At 48.2% G+C, this 16,955-nt stretch overlaps 1 protein-coding gene across 3 annotated transcripts in view; it reads left to right on the top strand.

The window, feature by feature from the left end:
* Positions 1-16,955, top strand: part of GALNT14 (polypeptide N-acetylgalactosaminyltransferase 14) — a 110,707-nt gene that overhangs the window by 68,516 nt on the left and 25,236 nt on the right. For all 3 annotated transcript variants that reach the window (XM_082049118.1, XM_082049116.1, XM_082049117.1), the window contains exons 4-8: positions 5,640-5,707; positions 8,202-8,267; positions 10,051-10,172; positions 15,444-15,531; positions 16,198-16,282. In XM_082049118.1, the coding sequence (XP_081905244.1) occupies positions 5,640-5,707; positions 8,202-8,267; positions 10,051-10,172; positions 15,444-15,531; positions 16,198-16,282 (429 nt within the window). The remainder of the gene's footprint in view (positions 1-5,639; positions 5,708-8,201; positions 8,268-10,050; positions 10,173-15,443; positions 15,532-16,197; positions 16,283-16,955) is intronic.

Raw genomic sequence — 16,955 nt, 5'->3', positions numbered from 1 at the left:
CCCCTGCGGAGGTCTGCAGTGAGCATGGCTGTGTGTGCCCTGTCCCTGGGAACAACCCTGGAAATGTCGGGGAGAGAATCATAGATTGGTTTTGGTTGGAAGGGACCTTCAAAGGTCACCTAATCTAACCCCCATGCAATGAGCAGGGAACCAGATCAGGTTGCTCAGAGCCCCGTCCAGCCTGGCCTGGAATGTCTCCTGGGATGGGGCATCTACCACCTCTCTGGGCAACCTGGGCCACTGTTTCACTACTCTTGTTGTAAAAATGTGTTCCTCATGTCTAGCCTGAATCTCCCCTCCTTTAGTTTCAAACCATCACCTCTTGTCCTATTGCAACAGGCCCTGCTAAAAGGTCTGCCACCGTCTTTCTTACAGGCCTCTTTTAAGTATCAGAAGGCCACAATAAGGTCTCCCTGGAGCCTTCTCTTCTCCAGGCTGAACAACCCCAACTCTCTCAGCCTGTCTTCACAGCAGAGCTGTTCCAGCCCTGGAGGCAGGACTGCGGGCAGCCTGGGGTGATGCTCTGCTCCTGGACCACTGGAGATCACCACACCGTGACTTCCTCCAGCAAAGCAATTTTGGGAGCTTGATGTCTGGTTGGTGCTGGCACAGGCTGGGCAGGAGAGGAGGACAGGAGGCTGCTGTGCCAGCAGCCTGCTGGGCAGAGGGTGAGATGGTTCCGTTTACTCTGCTGAGTGGTCTTCATTTATTTATACTTCAATCTTGCATCTGGGAAGCTCAGAAGCGGAACAAGGAGACTTAGTTATTTACCTCTCACTGACAAATCAAAACACATCCTTTGGCAAAAGTCCTGATGTAAGTGCTGTGAACATCACATTAAATATTTAGATTACTAATTAGTGGGGAGAATATAATGCTTTTCATTTTCCAGTGCTTGTAAGTAAGAGATGTCCTGGACAGCCAGCACCTCACACCTTTCCCACTGCCTTGTCTGCATCCAGACACATCCGAAGCAGTGAAATGACAAAGCCAGAAGCCTGCTTCTTTAGGCAGTAACAGCACCATATAGACTCTGTGCCATAACTGAAATGAGCCTGATTAAAGCAGCAAAAATAAGCCAGGTGTTGTGCAGAAACTGTATAATTAGCACTTTGTGCCAACTATTTTTTATTTCTCCTTTTTTTTTCTTCTTTTTGCTTAAAACCTGGTCTGTTTTTTTTTTCTTAATTTGCTAATCATCTCTCGCAGTGACTAAGTACACAGCCCTCCATGCGCTTTTACCTTTTGATGTTAACATAAGAGAACTCTTGAATTTCAAAGAGCTTGGTGGGTATTTGAAAGAATAAAATGCAAAAGCCTCAGTGTAATCAAAGCTCATTATGGTTATTCTTGGTGCAATGTGTCTCTTCCCGCATAATTAGCCTTTTTTGGGTTATTGAAGCAGTTCATTTTGGTGGGCATTTTCTCTTCACACTCTTGGTCTGATTTCAATAATTGTGACCCGTGGCCCTTCTGACACTTTATTATACTCCTAAAGGTTTTTGTTGTTGTTTTTATTTGCTTGTTTTGTTTTCCCCATCAAGTCATTTGTTGCTGTGGAGAGAATTAATGGGTTCATGACTTCCTGAGGATCGATGTCCACAGTCACCTCTCTAAAGCAACTGATATTTTGGGTGATGACCAAAAACATACCAACCTTTGGTCAGAAGATCTGAACTCCTTCCTGCAAACATTTCCCTTGTCTTACACATCAGGGTGACTTTTCCATTGGTAACTATTATATTTGGAGATGAAATTGTTGAAACCAGTGCTTACCTCTGGGTAGGCAGAAAAGGATCCCAACAGATTGTTGAGGAGTATGAAAGAAGGACCTTGTGATAAAAATTTAAGGTGAAATTCTCCATTGTTACGTCTGCATAACATCTGCCAAATCCATTGAAACACAGAAAAATTCAGCATTAACTTTTCAAGATAATTCAGGAATGAATCTGGTCCTATGGGGTTGAATAGATGTAAGCACTTTATGGACTAGAGGCATGAGCTTCCATTTAAATGTTAACAGGTCTTTTGGCAATTTAAGGGAGAAAGTGTGATCTCTGGCTCAATAGAACTTAAAAGCTCCTTTTGATTTGTTAAAGTATGTCCATCACTGCAGTATATCTACCTATGTTTGATTTAAGGAAAAAATTCTATAAATAACAGGGGGACTTCAAAGCACTATAATATCGTCTTTTGATTTAACCTATATAAAAGAAAAAAAAAGCGATGCACACACATAAAGAAGGAAAAGAAAGCATAAAAAATCAAAGCCGAGCAAAGGCACAAGTGATAGAAAGGCTGTCTTTGAATTTTTAAAAATGCTTTTATAGTCTATCTGAAAAAAGAGCCCAAACCAAAACCAAACCCATAACACTGAAAATGTGCTGTATTTGGTGCCTCTGTTTCCCATCCTCCCTGAGGAGTGCCGCAGGAGGGGTGTTTATAATCCCCTGTATTTCCAGCAGCACGGGTGCGTTATCGTGTGATTAATAGAGCACAGGTAGAAAAATGTGCTGGAGACATGAATTTGTCTTTGCTGAGAAGCCGGGGCGCTTGCCCTCACTGCGCTGGGCAGTGGGCTGTGGCGTTGCAGCCTTTGCTGTGGATCTCTGTGCCTGTGTCAAGTGGCCCTCAGATTAGCAGCAATTTTGGTGCTTGCAGGCGTCTGTGCACAGATCTGCAAGGGCAATGATGAGCTCAAAGCCTACTGAAATCAGTGGACATCACGTCCCTTGGAACCGTGGTAGGCCCCGCTTTTGGATTATTCTCACTGGGGCTTTTTTCACTCGGGATTTGGGAAAGTGTCATGCTGTGGGCAAGTGGTGCAAGGGAGGTGGTGGGAGAGGGCTGTGGTGATGTTGGGTGAGGCTGTTCGCAGAGCTGAGGGATGCTGCGTCAGCCACAGTGGCATCTGCCATCAATCCCATGGAAGGATGATGGGCTGTGGAGTTGGGGCAAGCCTTGGAGAGGTCCCTCCCTCATTCATCTGCATGGTACTTTTCCATCCTTGCTCTGGTCAACTGTCTGCATCCCATGGATGGCAGTTGTGGTCATTCAGGGGACACCAGCCCTGATTTACGCGGTAGCAAGCTGAGGCACATGGTTGGCAGCAAACAGCTTGACCTGGGAACAGCAGGAGTCTGCAGCTGAGCTGAGACTGGGTTGCACATCTCCCCAGCCCAGTGCCTTGAAAATGGTCCATGCTGGATTTTCTTCCATCAGAAGTGCCCTGGGGGGAACTCCTCCAAGGCGCTGAGTCCCACTTAGAGCCCAGGGCTGAGTCTACAGCGCAGTGCAGCAGCTTCCATCAAGTTATTCTTGCTGGTAACAGCAAAATCATTATCGTCCCCTTTGTCACCACCCGCCTGTAGGGTTAAGCCCTGCATTGCACTTTGGGCAGACAAATCTGTAGGGGAGACTGGGGGGAGGTAGGCTTTGTATATTCGCATTGCCTGCTGCCTCCCCCTCTCCTGCTGTCAGCAGGTTATTTATTTATTTTGTTGGCTCTTTTACAAGTCTGCTTCTTTCCTGCAGGTTTCACCAAGTTAGGTTTCCAGGCAATCAGCGCTTGTTAAATATTCCACTGAGCATGATATTGCTCTCCTGTCTCTCCGTACCGACGCTCAGCTGCGGTAATTTGCTGAACTCAGCTCTCGCATATGGGGATTTTTTAAAAATAACAAACCTATTAATAATAATAATTAAAAAACACTTGACAGGTAGGAACAGCACATCTAAATTGCTCTGTGTGCCCCAGCGGGAGGAGGGGTGTTCAGCCACTTTTTCTACTACTTTGTGCAGACTGTGGGCGTTGGCGAGGCAATCTTGTCTGACCCTGCTAGGTGCAAGCCTTGGCACTGCTGGGGTGGCCACAGCAGCTCCTGGCTGTTAGGCTTTTTTCTTCTCCCCACCCCAGCCTTAATATGCAAAGCATCTGAAGTGGGGGGAAAATCATGGCTTTTGCCAAGATCCGCAAACTGGAGGAGGCTGGAATTGTGTTTCCAGGGAAAGGAGTTCTTGGAAGTGATTTTTAAGGAGTTCTGCAAGGGAGGTGCCAGTCTTACCCACTCTGGTCTGAGATCAGCCCCCATTTTTTCAGGATTTCTGCTGAAAACAAACCAAACCATGGAGGGAGGATCCATTTCAAGCATCTGCCTTAGGATGTCTTGTTCTCCTTCCAAAAAAATCCAGCCCCACTCTTTCTTCCTCTAGAGGGTTGTAACTTCAGCACCTGGCAGAGTGGGGGGACACCAGCAGGTCCCTGGCAATGGGCACAGACGCTCCCAGCCCTCCTGGGTGGGGTGGGCTTGCGGTTTTTCATCAAGAAGGTTTCATCAGAGAAATACAGTCCTTTGGCTGAACGTGCTCAGATATCTGAGGGTGAGGCTGTGAGACCCCTCTGGGTTCTGCCAGCTGGGCTGATGGCTCCCTGCCACCTGTGTTCCCCTGGGATCCTGCCCTTCAGAGCCCTCTTGCCTGGGGTCTGGGCCAGGGATGTGGTTTTCAAAGGCTCCTGGGCTGGGAGAGGTGGGAGGAAACCTATTGATAAGGATCTGGAGGTATCTGGAGGATCTGGAGATATTAGGGGCTTGAAGGTCATTAGCCTGCAGGGTGCCTGCCCTCTTAAGCCAGGGGGAGGTTTGAAGGTTTTCTCCAACCCTGACCAGAAGGCAGACTCAGATGTGAAATTTGGGGACCCTTTAAATATTGTTGGAAGAAAAAAACATGCTCAGGATGAAGGCAAAGAAGTTTAAATGCTGGACAAGCCTGTACAACCCAACTGGCATTATCAAAGCGCACTTAGGAGATTTTTGGGATACCCTTGGGTTTCTGCTTCAAGAAGTCAGTCTTCACCCTTTGCCTGTGCAGGATTTTACACATGTGTAATTCTGCCGACCTCTGCGCCATGCGAGAAAGGGGAAAAACAGGTCTAGACTTTTTAATAATAAGAAGAATAATAAAAAAAACCCTCAGTGGCATAATTAAGGGAAGATTGTAGCTTTCAGCCATGTTTCACAGTGTCTGTCCACCTGAAGGGAGCTGTGAACCACATCCTCCAGCCTCTCTCTTTCATTAAATAGGCGGGCTCCAACCCTGCTCTTATCCTCTCGGCAGTCTCTGAAACGCAGTCAGCTCACGGATAAAAACAGGAGTTGTCCTGCCGCAGCTGTGAGCTCTGTAAAGATGGGTTTGAGCTGGGTAATTTTCTCTGTGTTGGCCCTGCTGTTGGTGGACACCATATCATTAGCCCCAGGGGCGGTGGTGGGGTGATGGCAGCTTTGCTGCAAGCCCCGTTAGGAAACTTGGTGTGCACGTTGCCGAAAAGCCCAGTTCTCCTGGCTTTATGTGGTGCTCTGCTTTTGCTCACAAAGGTGGTAAAGGGTGAACCTCAGCTATTTCCTAGGAATACCAGGTGCTTGGCTCTTAGGTCAGGCTACAGGCAGCTGATGGCTGGGCAGTGTAGGTTACCGGGGGTGGGGAGTGGTGGTTTCTGGCACTTATCTAGTATATCTTTTCTAGAAGTCCAAGCCTGGTGTTCTGTGCTTTGGCAGGGACCAGTTCCTAGCCTTTTCCACCCTGTTTGCTGGGTTGTTGAGTCGGTCAAGCATTGTCATGCATTTTCTCTCTTCGTTCTTTAGCGTGCTGAACCGCACCCCAGTGCACCTCGTCCATGAAATCATACTAGTGGATGACTTCAGTGATGATCGTAAGTGACTCTTTCTATGTTAAAAGTGAGGGGCCAAACCAGAAAACAGTGAGAGATTGGGATTTACGCAGAGAAGGGGGAGAGTTTGTCAAAGTGGAAGGAGATTTAAAGCTCCATAGGCGTGGAGGGCAAGCCCTGCTGTGCCAGGTTTGCATTGCCATGTGGAGAGTTCAAATTTCAAATAATCAAGCCTCTTCTCATGAAAATAATACAAGAAAAGCGCATGGCAAATCATTTTTATGCCTAGTAGACATGAATCTAGTTCTTACCTGGTTGTATCCCGCCATAGCCATGGTGTGTTTGATCTGGCGTTCAGCTGCAGCCAGGAGCAATTCTGGTTGACACCACTGGAATTGCACAGGATAATGATAGCCTGACCGTCTTGACATATGCATATGTTCTGCATACATTTATGTGGGTGGCCAGCAACTCTTGATTGATATTTTTCACCCTGTTTTTCATCCATGTCAGGAGGATTTCCTAGATGGGTGACCCATTTCTGAGATGCACCATAAATAGCATTGTGTGCCACAGACAGCCCACATCCTCCTGCCATTTTCTCCCAGTTAATAGTGTGACTCAAGTGAAATCAATAGGTGTGATCTGCAGCAGAAGCTGGTAGCTGAAGCCCCAGGGGCTAAAGACCTTGCCTGGTGAGATGGGCGAGTGGAAGATCCAGGTGCTGAGAGTAAGTGCTCAAAAAAAAACTGTCTAGGGCATAAAAAGGATGATAAAATACACCTAGGTTGACTGGTCCGTGGCACTTACATTTCAAGGAGCTGCAAAATGTAGCCATTAACTAGGAAACATGAAAACAAAACCAGAGAGGGTTTTTTTTTGTTGTTGTGGAAAAAAAAAGTATCTATGCTTTGCTTTTGTATGTTATAAATAGGCACTGCCTCGGAGAGCATTAGGGACAGATTTCACTTGAGACTCACTTCTCAGCATTGACACCTCCCTGGGAAAGTGCTGAAGCCAGGGGAGTGGGTTGCAGTGATTACAGTGAGCTTTGGAGTGACTCCAGCACATGGGGGTACCAGGCTGGGCAAGTCTGGGGACCAGGAGAGCATCTGTGACAGAGAAAAGGAGCAGGTGCAAGGACTGGAGCTGCCCTGGCATACAGCAGAGCAGACTTTTGGAAGGGTAGAGGCAGTACATGCTGGGTTTTAGCTAAATAGACAAAGCACTTGCCTTCCTGAAAGGAGAAGCATTTGTAGAAATGCAGCTCCCCTGTTCCAGTGTGCCCAGTGACATGAGCTGGGGAGAAGCAGCAGGGTGGGGTTTAAATTAATCCCAGGGCATCGGGGGGGAAGTCCCTTTCCCATGTAACTTAGGGCAGCCCCTTGGCTGCTTGAAATCAGCACTTCTCAGCTGTCTTACATCTTCTTTCCTGTGATAGTCTGAGCCTGTTGGCATCTGTTCTGCATGCATTTACATAAAATGCATGTATTTGTGTAACACGCTACACACAAAAATGGTCAATTTTTTCCTCGCAATCCAACCCAAACAATTGATGCTTTTATTTCATGCCCAGCTGCGTGTTGTTTCTCACCTCTCTTCACACCGTTGCCAGCAAATTTCCATCATAGGTCCATAGCCAGCCCCTGCCACTTCGGCTCTCCTGGTGTGAGCAGAGCGACTCGGCTCTGTACCTGAGTTGTTTGGGGCAGGGGTACGGGATGTTTCCTCTCTGCAAAGATTGCTGGAGGGGATGAAAGCACTTACTTAGAGGTGTGCACAGGGATGGGGCACATGCGTGTGTGTCTATAGTGCCAAGGAAGAAGAGGCAGAGAGGCATGAAAAGGCTATGGAGGCCACAGCACGGGGAGACTGAGCGGGCTGTGATGGTTGCACCTGCCTGCAGATCCAGCTCTGGCATCCTGCACCTTGCTGGGAGAAATCCAGGTGAGGAGGGATGCTGGGGCTGCAGGCAGCACCAGGGCAAGGGCAATGGCAGCAGCAGCAGGTGGGCTTGCAGGAGGTCCCCAGCTCAGGTGCGGGTGGCATCAGGCCTCTCTACCCCATGGAGCTGCTGCCCAGGGCATGGGGAGCCCTGAGCTGCTCCACAGGTCTCTCTTTGACCATCCCTTTCTCCTCGCTGAGGACTCACAGGCCACCTCAGAAAGCTTTGGCCCTGCCAGGCAGACATGCATCAACAACTGATGTGTTGCTTTGCAGCTACCAAAACCAGTCATTTGCATTAACCTGCAAAAAGTCAGATTCTGACCCAAACCACAGTTCTTCTATGCTGACTGTATAATGCAATTCAGCTGTTCTCAGGCTAAATCCATGGGGTTTACACTATTTTTATGAAAACTGCTGTTCTGCCGCTCCTGGGTGAGCCAAGAGGTGAGGCTGTTGTGCCCTAACAAGCCATCAGCCCCCCATGACAGGGTCCTCTCCCTTCTCCAAATTTGCTCTGGGACCTTTTCTGCTGCTAGAGCCACCACTTCAGGGCTTTCGAGTGACGTGTCCTCCATTTGTGTTTCCCAAGCTGATGACTGCCGCTTGTTGGGCAAGCTCCCCAAGGTGAAGTGCTTGCGGAATGGACGGCGAGAAGGTAAGAGCTGCCTGCCCATGGCCCCAGTGGGAAACCCAGATTTTGAGAGGCATGAGAACAATGGAGCAGGGGGGGAACCTCAGTGGAGTGGATGATAAGAGAGGTCATCAGTTCTTGGGATTGGGGGGGAGGGAACAGGATGACAACAACACACTGATAGAAGGAGACATGATAAAGAGATGAGAGTTGAAATGAATTCCCCCTCTCTCACTGTAAAATATGGGACTATTAAGATATCCAATGAGGCTCAGCTGTAGCTTATTAGCCAGAAAATTAGAACAGGCAAAACAAAGCCCCAGGTCTTATTTTTAAAGATGTTTGCTCTAACGAAAGAGAGGAGATCTGTTCCTGCTGCTTCTCTGGGATTTTTTTTTTTAATAATTAATTGTAATTGAAAGATTAAGAATGGCTATATGGAGGATGAATGTATGTCCTACTGGGATGCTGCTGGCAACCTTTTGAGACATTTTTCAGTTCCCCATTGTCTGAATGGGTGTTTTCGAGTCCTGCTTTTCAGTATTAGGAAAACAAAAAACAAAGAAGTTTTTTCATGCTGAAAATTGAAGGTGTGAGTCTGGGTGTATGTTGGGTTGGAAAGATGGGGAAGCAGAGAGGGTTTGTCTGTGGAATTTTTCTGCAGAGGTTTCAGCTCTGTGGGCCTGGTGTGGGAGTGGTGTCATGCTCCCCATGGGTGCATGAGACATAGCTGCATTGGCAGGAGTGTAGGAGTGGTCTCCATAGGTCTGCACCTCCTTTTCACCCTTCTTCCTTGTGTTATTGGGGTACATATATGCTCACTCCAGCACTGGATGGACCTGCAAGTATTGGTGCTCTGTAAAGCACTCAGGATTTGGGACCCCAGTCCAGAGAGCTTACCTCGCTTAGTAGGTCACTGAAGCTGTGTCCCTCAGGACCTGCCCAGATTTGGGAAGGGCTAGGGTGGATACAACATAATATGCCTATCCACAAGGTCTTAGAAGTTGCAGGAGAGATATGGGCACATCCTGCGTTGCAGGAGGTGACATTGGCAGTCACTGGATTGCTCCGGGCTTTATTCTCCAGTCCCTCTCCCTCCTGCTCAGAGGCTGTTCTTTGACCCCTTTCCTCTAGGGAATTTTAATATGAAATTCAGTGACCTCCTTCTGCACGAACCAGAGGTGCCGCTGCTCCCGAAACCCTTATGTGTCTCTCTTTATCTGCCCCTGTCTCCTCCTGTATTACCACTGTTTCTTATTCATCAAGAAGCTCTGCTCCCCTTGAGCAACCTGCATGTCCTGTTTGCCAACAGACCATCTCCTTTCTTATGTTAAAGTTCACCTGAGCATCAGATGCAGGCAGGAAGGGGTGTCGGAAAGCTGGTTTACTCCTGTCTAAATTGGAAATTCCCCACAGAAAACCCACCCTCGACTCCCCTGGCCCATTCCTTGCTGACTTAGGTCAATGTTAGATTTATTACCTGTAGGAGGCTATGGAAGCATTTTGAGTCCTGTTTTTCCTCAGAACGTGGTAGCAGAAATAATTGCACAAATTAAGGATTGGCATAAATGCTGTGAATCGTAAATCTAGGTGGACCCATTTGTTTGCTTTGGTGGCCCTGGGAGATGGTTGGCATGCCTTGCAGCACTGGGAAGGAGACAAAGAACCTGAGCCATGTTTTATCCAAATGGGATTTTGATGGGTCAAAGCCCAAGGGACACCTTGAGTGCAGGAGATTGTGCCGGAGGAGCCCGGGGATATTGCCCAGCCATCTGGGTGGCAGCTGACATGGTGTGTCCCTGAACAGGTCTGATCCGGTCCCGAATCCGAGGGGCAGATGTGGCACAAGCAGGAGTCCTGACCTTCCTTGACAGTCACTGTGAGGTTAATAAGGACTGGCTGCTCCCTCTGCTGCAGAGGATCAAAGAGGTGAGTCCTCCTGAGAGACAAGGGCCACCCTCAGGAGATGCGTCGCTGATGTGCACCTCCTCTTCCCTCTCAAGAGGCATGACCACGCGACCGTAACCAACTGCATGCAGGCAATCCCATTAAGAAAATGATGAGGTTTTGGGCTGCAAAGCGGTGTTTTCCAGTCTATCTCCACCCAACAGGCAGGTGGGGTTGTCTTCGTGGCTGGGAGAGCGTGTGGGTTGGTGGGATGAGGTGCGTCTTGGGGCAGTGAGGCTCTAACCACCAAGCACAGATTGAATGGTGAAAGGGGAATAGGTGGGCAGTGCTCCAGCAGAGTTTTTAATTAGGCTCATGTGAAATGTTCAGTGCTGATGATTTGAGGGAGTGACGGCTCCTTGAATAGGGGCCGAATTTAATTTCACACAAATTAAGCGCTAATAAATTGATTTAATAGGATTTAAATTCTGCTGATTTTGGAGCAGACAATGACATTCGACTTTCGCAGGCAGCGACTCTCTCCTGAGACAAGTGCACAGAGGCTCTTGGCACCTTGTCACTCGAGTCGAAGGAGCTCTGTGCTGGTGACCTGCTGCCGTGGTGCAGGGGATGAAGCCTTCAGCTCAGTCGTGGATGCATAGTCCTTTCCCTTCACTGTGCCTTGTTCCCTGATCCTTGCTATGCCTCTGATTGCTAATATTTCATAGAATCAATTAGGTTGGAAAGGACCTTTAAAATCATTGAATCCAACTGTTAACCTAGCACTGCCAAATCCGTCACAAAACCTTGTCCCTAAGCACCACATCTACACATCTTTTAAACACTTCCAGGGATGGTGACTCAACCACTGCCCTGGGCAGCCTGTTCCAATGCCTGACAACCTTTTCCAGGAAGAAATCTTTCCTAGTATCCAATCTAAACATCCCGTGGCACAAGTTGAGGCTGTTTCCTCTTGTCCTGTCACTTGCTACCTGGGAGAAGAGCCCAACCCCCTCCATGCTACAACCTCCTTTCAGGTAGTTGCAGACAGCGATCAGGTCTCCCCTCAGCCTCCTTTTCTCCAGGCTGAACAGCCCCAGTTCCCTCAGCCGCTCCTCATCAGACTTGTGCTCCAGGCCCCTCACTAGCTTCATTGCCCTTCTCTGAACTCTCTCCAGCACCTCAGTGTCTTTCCTGTAGTGAGGGGCCCAAAATTGAACACAGGATTCAAGGTGGGGCCTCATCAGTGCCAAGTGCAGGGGCATGATCACTTCTCTAGTCCTGCTGGCCACACTATTTCTTATTACTCAGTAGTTTTAAAACTACTTAATTATGTTGAAATAGGGGCAGCTGAGGAGCAAGGGGAAGCTAAGGTAGTGGGTTATGGAGAAAGCAGCTCAGCTGGTGTTCATGGTGCCCCTTGTCCAAGACATCCTGCTTTTCACAGCTCCAGAGGAGACAGCTGTGCTGGCTGGGATGAGTGTCACCTGTGCACAGCAGGGATGTGACAGGGGAAGGGGATCACAGCACTGGGATAGGTCCCTCTGCAGTGGGCGAGGACAGTTGATGCTGCAGGCACTCACAGAGCAGCCAGTGCTGGAGAGGTCCCAACCTTGTTTTGCAGGCTGGGCCACAGTGCTGCTGATAAATGGTGATAAAATGAAAAATTATTGATCGCAGTTCCGGTGGAATTATGAGAACACGTGCTATGAAGCCCTACTCGAGCCTTGTAGTTGGCCTGCTCCAGAGTGGAATTCACCACTAAATTTGACTGCATCAGTTGTTTCTTTGAGCTTTTTTAAGGCAGGCATTCCTTGCTCTCTGCTGTAACCTTGCTGCAGTTCAGTGGGGAATATCCAGAGCAATTGCCGCTTTCCCAGGCAGAGCTTTTGGTGTGTTTAGGCAGGAGAAGGGCAGTGGCGGCAGCAGAAGGGGGCAGGCAGAGCTGCTTTCCTGCACAGCACTGGGACTGTGCCCCACAGCTGGCACCCATAGGGTAGGTGAAGGTGGATGCCACATGCGGCATCACCACAGGAGTTTCAATGCACTGTGGTCTGAATATAGCACTTCATGCAAATGTCACCTCTGTTAACTTCTTTTAATTTGCTCTTCTGGGTTAAATCTTTCTCCTGCTGGAAGTAAGGCAGTTGGTAAGCTTGCACGGCTTCTCATGCCAGACTTCCTTGCTCAAGGAAGAAATTTTTTACAATGAGGGTGTTTTACAATGGAACAGATTGCCCAGAGATGTGGTAGATGCCTCATGCCTGGAGACATTCAAGGTCAGGCTGGACAGGGCTCTGAGCAACCTAATCTGGTTGAAGACATCCCTGCTTATTGCAGGGGGTTGGACTGGATGAGCTTTGAAGGTTCCTTTCCACCTAAGCTGTTCTGTGATTCTATGATCCTGCCCAGTGCCTTGCAGCCCAGCTGAAGGCAGCAAGGGAGACCTACTATGAAGAGTGTTGAGGGACTTGCAAAGCAAGTGGCGTCCTGCTTCCCTGCTTTTTCAGCTGCTCACAAAAGCTGCAGGATAAGGGCAGAGAGCCCTTGATTTCCTTCTTCCCATGCCCACTGTACCCATCCTTTCCATCAGGGTTAAAATATTGATCAATGAAGTGTATGAAATGTTACTGCTGCCACCTTCAGGCTGTGCTAAAGAGATGGCTTCCCTGTCCGACTGCTGCGGTGAGGATTAGCCACCCACCGTGTTACTCCTAGGAACAGTCTGCTTTGAGCTGATGTGATTTCAGTTTCAAGCAGAGGAGCAGTGAGTGCCTCAAAGTACATCTGGCATGTTTGCCACCACCAGCCACCCCATGCATCACTGCTCTTTTATTTTCTCAGCCAGAGAAGCTATTCCTCAAGCTTTCTGTGGTGGGAAACACCAGAGACCAGGTGTGCCACCATGCACCCACGTGAAGGTGCCCCTCAGGCCACACATCAAACTTTCCCAGCAGCTGATGGTGTCTCCTCCAAGGCCAATGCTCACTTATGGGTGTGGGCAGCACGTACCCAGCATATGGATTTAGAAACATGCAGGACTAGAATGTCTAAGAGCAAGTGATGAGGTGTGGGGGGAAGAGAGGAGGTCCAGGGGGCCTTGGACCAGTGCCTGGGAGGGTGCATGTCCCAGGGAGCAGCAGCAATGGTGGGCGTTTTGTACCAGCATATTTGCAGGTGTATGACTGTAAGCGCATGGGCTCTTGTTTTTAGTTACTGAACAAGTATCTCTAAAGCCATTAACTGTACATTTCAACTGAATAATTTTTATAAAAATGCGATTATCCAGCCCAAGGTGTTTTTACAGTATGACTCAATGAGCTCACCCCAAAATTGGATTTGAAAATGGCACTGGGATGAAGCAGTGGATGGTGACCCCCCCATTTCCAGCTCAAGAACCACCCCCAGTTTGGTGCTCTCCTGGGGCAGAGGGAGGCAGATGAGGGGCAGCTTGGCCCTCTTGCCTTGTGTATTGCTGCTGTGGGGTCTGGGGAGCAACCGTGGCCATTTTTGTTGACCATTACTAGGTCATGACGTAGAGGTTGGGAGACAAGCTGGAGTCAAGGTCCTTTTCCAAGGTTGAAATGTATCTGTTGTCTGTAGGACTGTTTCAGAGTTTCTTCCTGTTGATTTAGTTCCATAATTTGGCTTGTTTGAGAAGTTCGTTGGAGAAATGCATTCTCAGGCTTTTGAGGATTTCATTGTTTGAAACTGAAGATTTGGGTGTTGTTGAGATTAACATGCCCTGGCACGAGAGGATATAAATTAACCCCAGAAATGTGAAGCTGCCTATTATGAGATCTGGTACTCAACCCAGAATAAATCATAGCAACAACGCTGTGCTCTTGAGCATGCCATGTTTTTCTTTTGAGGGTCAGAGAGACCTTTGTGAAAGCTGAGTAAGTGTAAATGTTCCCAGGACATGGCAGGGAGAAGGTTGTGCTGCTGAAGGCTAGCATTTTGTAGTAATGCACTCAGCCAAAATGCTAAAGGGTTTTTTCTTGCAAGTTGTGTCATGCAATGAGTAGGAGTGGAATCGAAATTGGGGATGAGTGTCAGCTAGTTAGAAGTGCTCACCAGTAAGATGATGAGGGGCAAGTTTTGAATGATTAGATACGGTCCTTTCCATGCAGTGTTTGGAATGCAAAGCAGATGCGTTGCTTAAAACCTTTCCCCTACCCTCAGGATACTAAAGGATGCTTGTGTACATCATGCTCAGACCTGACCTGAGTTTGTGTGGTAAGTAGGTACAGCAGACCTTGACCTTTTGGTGGGATGTTTGAGTTGCAGAAAGCCACGTTAAGACTCCTGACTTGACGTTGTTATGGAGATATCAAGTATTTGTCATGCTCATTTGGAAAAGCCGAGCTCTAGTTCAGCTCCCAGCTTATGGCCTTTAGTTGCTTCTGCTGACAATTGCATTTGAATAGTTTGTTAGGACTAATTTCTAAACCAAAGTCTTTTCTGAGCGAGAGAGCAAGCCGGTGTGTGCTCAGATGCTTTCCTTTGCATGGCTGTGAAAAACAATTTGATCTGGCAAGAGTAAAAGCTTGAAGTTTGAGCTATAATTGGAGTTTGGGATTTTTGAAAAGAAAAAAGGAGATAAGAGACCAGTCAAAGCTGTCAGAGTCTCTTCCTCCTGTAGATATTTTTGTTCATAACTGTTTGTATAATCTCTTTGCCCATAAGAAGATGTTAATTAAACCACCACCAACTATTTAAAATAATTCAGGTTTTTTGTTTTTTTTTTTTAACCCTTTCACACCTTTGGCAAAACTCTGGCTTTATCCCTGTAGTCTGTACATTTAAAAACAGCTGTATTTAAGCTGCTTGATTGCCTGTGTTTTTCCTCTGACATACCTTGACTTCTGAAATTCGGTAAAAAGTATTCAAGGGAGGTGAAAGGTGAATACAGCGGTCCATTTGCAAAAGGCAGACGGAACTTTGCATCTAGCTGAGCTGGACGCTGAGTGCACACAAAGCCTGTGGAGGGAGAGGCTGCGGGTGAAGCCAAAGCTGGAGAGGGATGCTGTTTCAGCAGCCCAGCAGCACAGCATCCTCTTTCCCAGCAGAGAGTGTGTCTGTGTTCCCAGGCTCCCAGCAATTCCTCTGCCACTTGGTGCTGCTGCGTTAATTCCATGGTTGAAGCGATGTGATGGCTGAAGAAGAGGCAATGATGGGCACTTGTCCCTGACAAACCTGAATGACACCAAGATTTCCAGCCACCTGATGTCTCTGGGAGTTTAGAGCATCCCTTGACCAATTTGAGTGGTGTGATCTGAAATCATGGGTTGTTTCGCTTCTGCTTTCCAGGATCCCACCCGAGTGGTCAGCCCTGTTATCGACATCATCAACTTGGACACTTTTGCCTATGTGGCAGCTTCCTCGGACCTCAGAGGAGGTAAGTCCAAGCTGTGGGCACGTCCCATGGGTGTCTGTCCTGTGGTGTGAACATGCGCTGGGCTGGGGAGCTGGTGGCTCTGCACCACACTGCTGGCTCCCACTGTCTTGCAAAAAGTGCATTAGCACTGTTCAGTGCTCCCTGCTGGCTATTTACAGGCTATTTTGGAGACAGGTAAGTGTGGCGTGAGGAATGGTGTTTGCTGCAGTGGGTAAGGCGGTCAAGCAAGAAAGAAGGGTCATGTCAAAGCCACCCTTGGCAGCTCTGAAAGTCGGGCTGCCAGTAAAAAGAGATGGGGGATGTCTAGGCAGCAAATGAAGGATGCAACTGTAGTGCTTATTAGTATGTCTGCGCTATTTGTAGCACACAGTATCCATCAGAGCGTGTATCTGTGTGCACAAGGGGACGAAGTAAGGTTTCATCAGCAGATTGAATTCCGACTTTTCCTGCCTTTAGAGTGCTTGTAATGCAATGAGTTGGGTTTTTGTTTGTGTGCAGTAGTAAAATACATTAGTTGTTGGACTCTTCTCTCAAGAGCTACAACTCCATGGCTTGAATCATCTGAAAGTGGGGAATATACTCCATCAAACACAGCTTCTGCGTCCTGCATTACCTCCTAATCCATACCCTTTCTAATTTCCTCATGGTCCTCTGCTTTGGTTTTAGGTTTTGACTGGAGTCTGCATTTCAAATGGGAACAGCTTTCCCCAGAGCAGAAAGCCAAACGACTTGATCCCACCGAACCCATTAAGTAAGTCAAGAGGGGAAAGGAGGCACCTGAGAAACGTGGGGCAGGACAGGCATCTCATCTGACTTCATGTGTGCCACCATGCACCACAGCAGTGTGATATTCCTTCCAGGACAGCTCTGAACTTCTTATACCTGTAGCAAGCTCCTGGCTAGCTTGGGTTTGGCAGTACAACTTCACTTCCCAACACTGAAGCCTGAGGTTGCTACAAAGGTAGAAAGGGTGTATTTATGGTTGTGTTTTGGTAGTGCTAAGGAGGCTGAATATGGGAAAAAGCCCAGTGCTCTAGACTCCTGCTTCTCTCAGCTCAGCTGTCACTTAAAAATAAGTCAGTGTCCTCAGCCCACTTGATAAAAATGTGGTGTCTTTCCAGATCAGTGCTGCTCTTCTGGACCTTGCTGAAGGCACCTCAGAAATTCAGGATGTGCAGGAGAGGGAGCAAAACTGAACGAGAGAGATGCCATCTGTCCTCATGCAGCAGGATGGAGGGAGTCCCTCCTTCTGCTGAAAATCTCTCCTGGCAGCAAGCCGAGTGCTGGTGTCTGCATCCCCAGCCGTGAAGCACTGGGGTGTGCGATGTGGAGGAGACCAAGTGTTGGGGGAAGCTCAGGGCCTGGGAAAGCTTGCTGCTTCTTCCTGGGATGCTGGTGTTAAGACGAGCTCTTGCTGGCTTCCT

This window comes from Streptopelia decaocto (assembly GCF_964273445.1).
Source record: "Streptopelia decaocto genome assembly, chromosome: 3".
Lineage (NCBI taxonomy): Eukaryota > Metazoa > Chordata > Aves > Columbiformes > Columbidae > Streptopelia > Streptopelia decaocto.
Note: the sequence above shows the minus strand (reverse complement) of the source record. Positions and strands in the feature narration are given on the sequence as shown.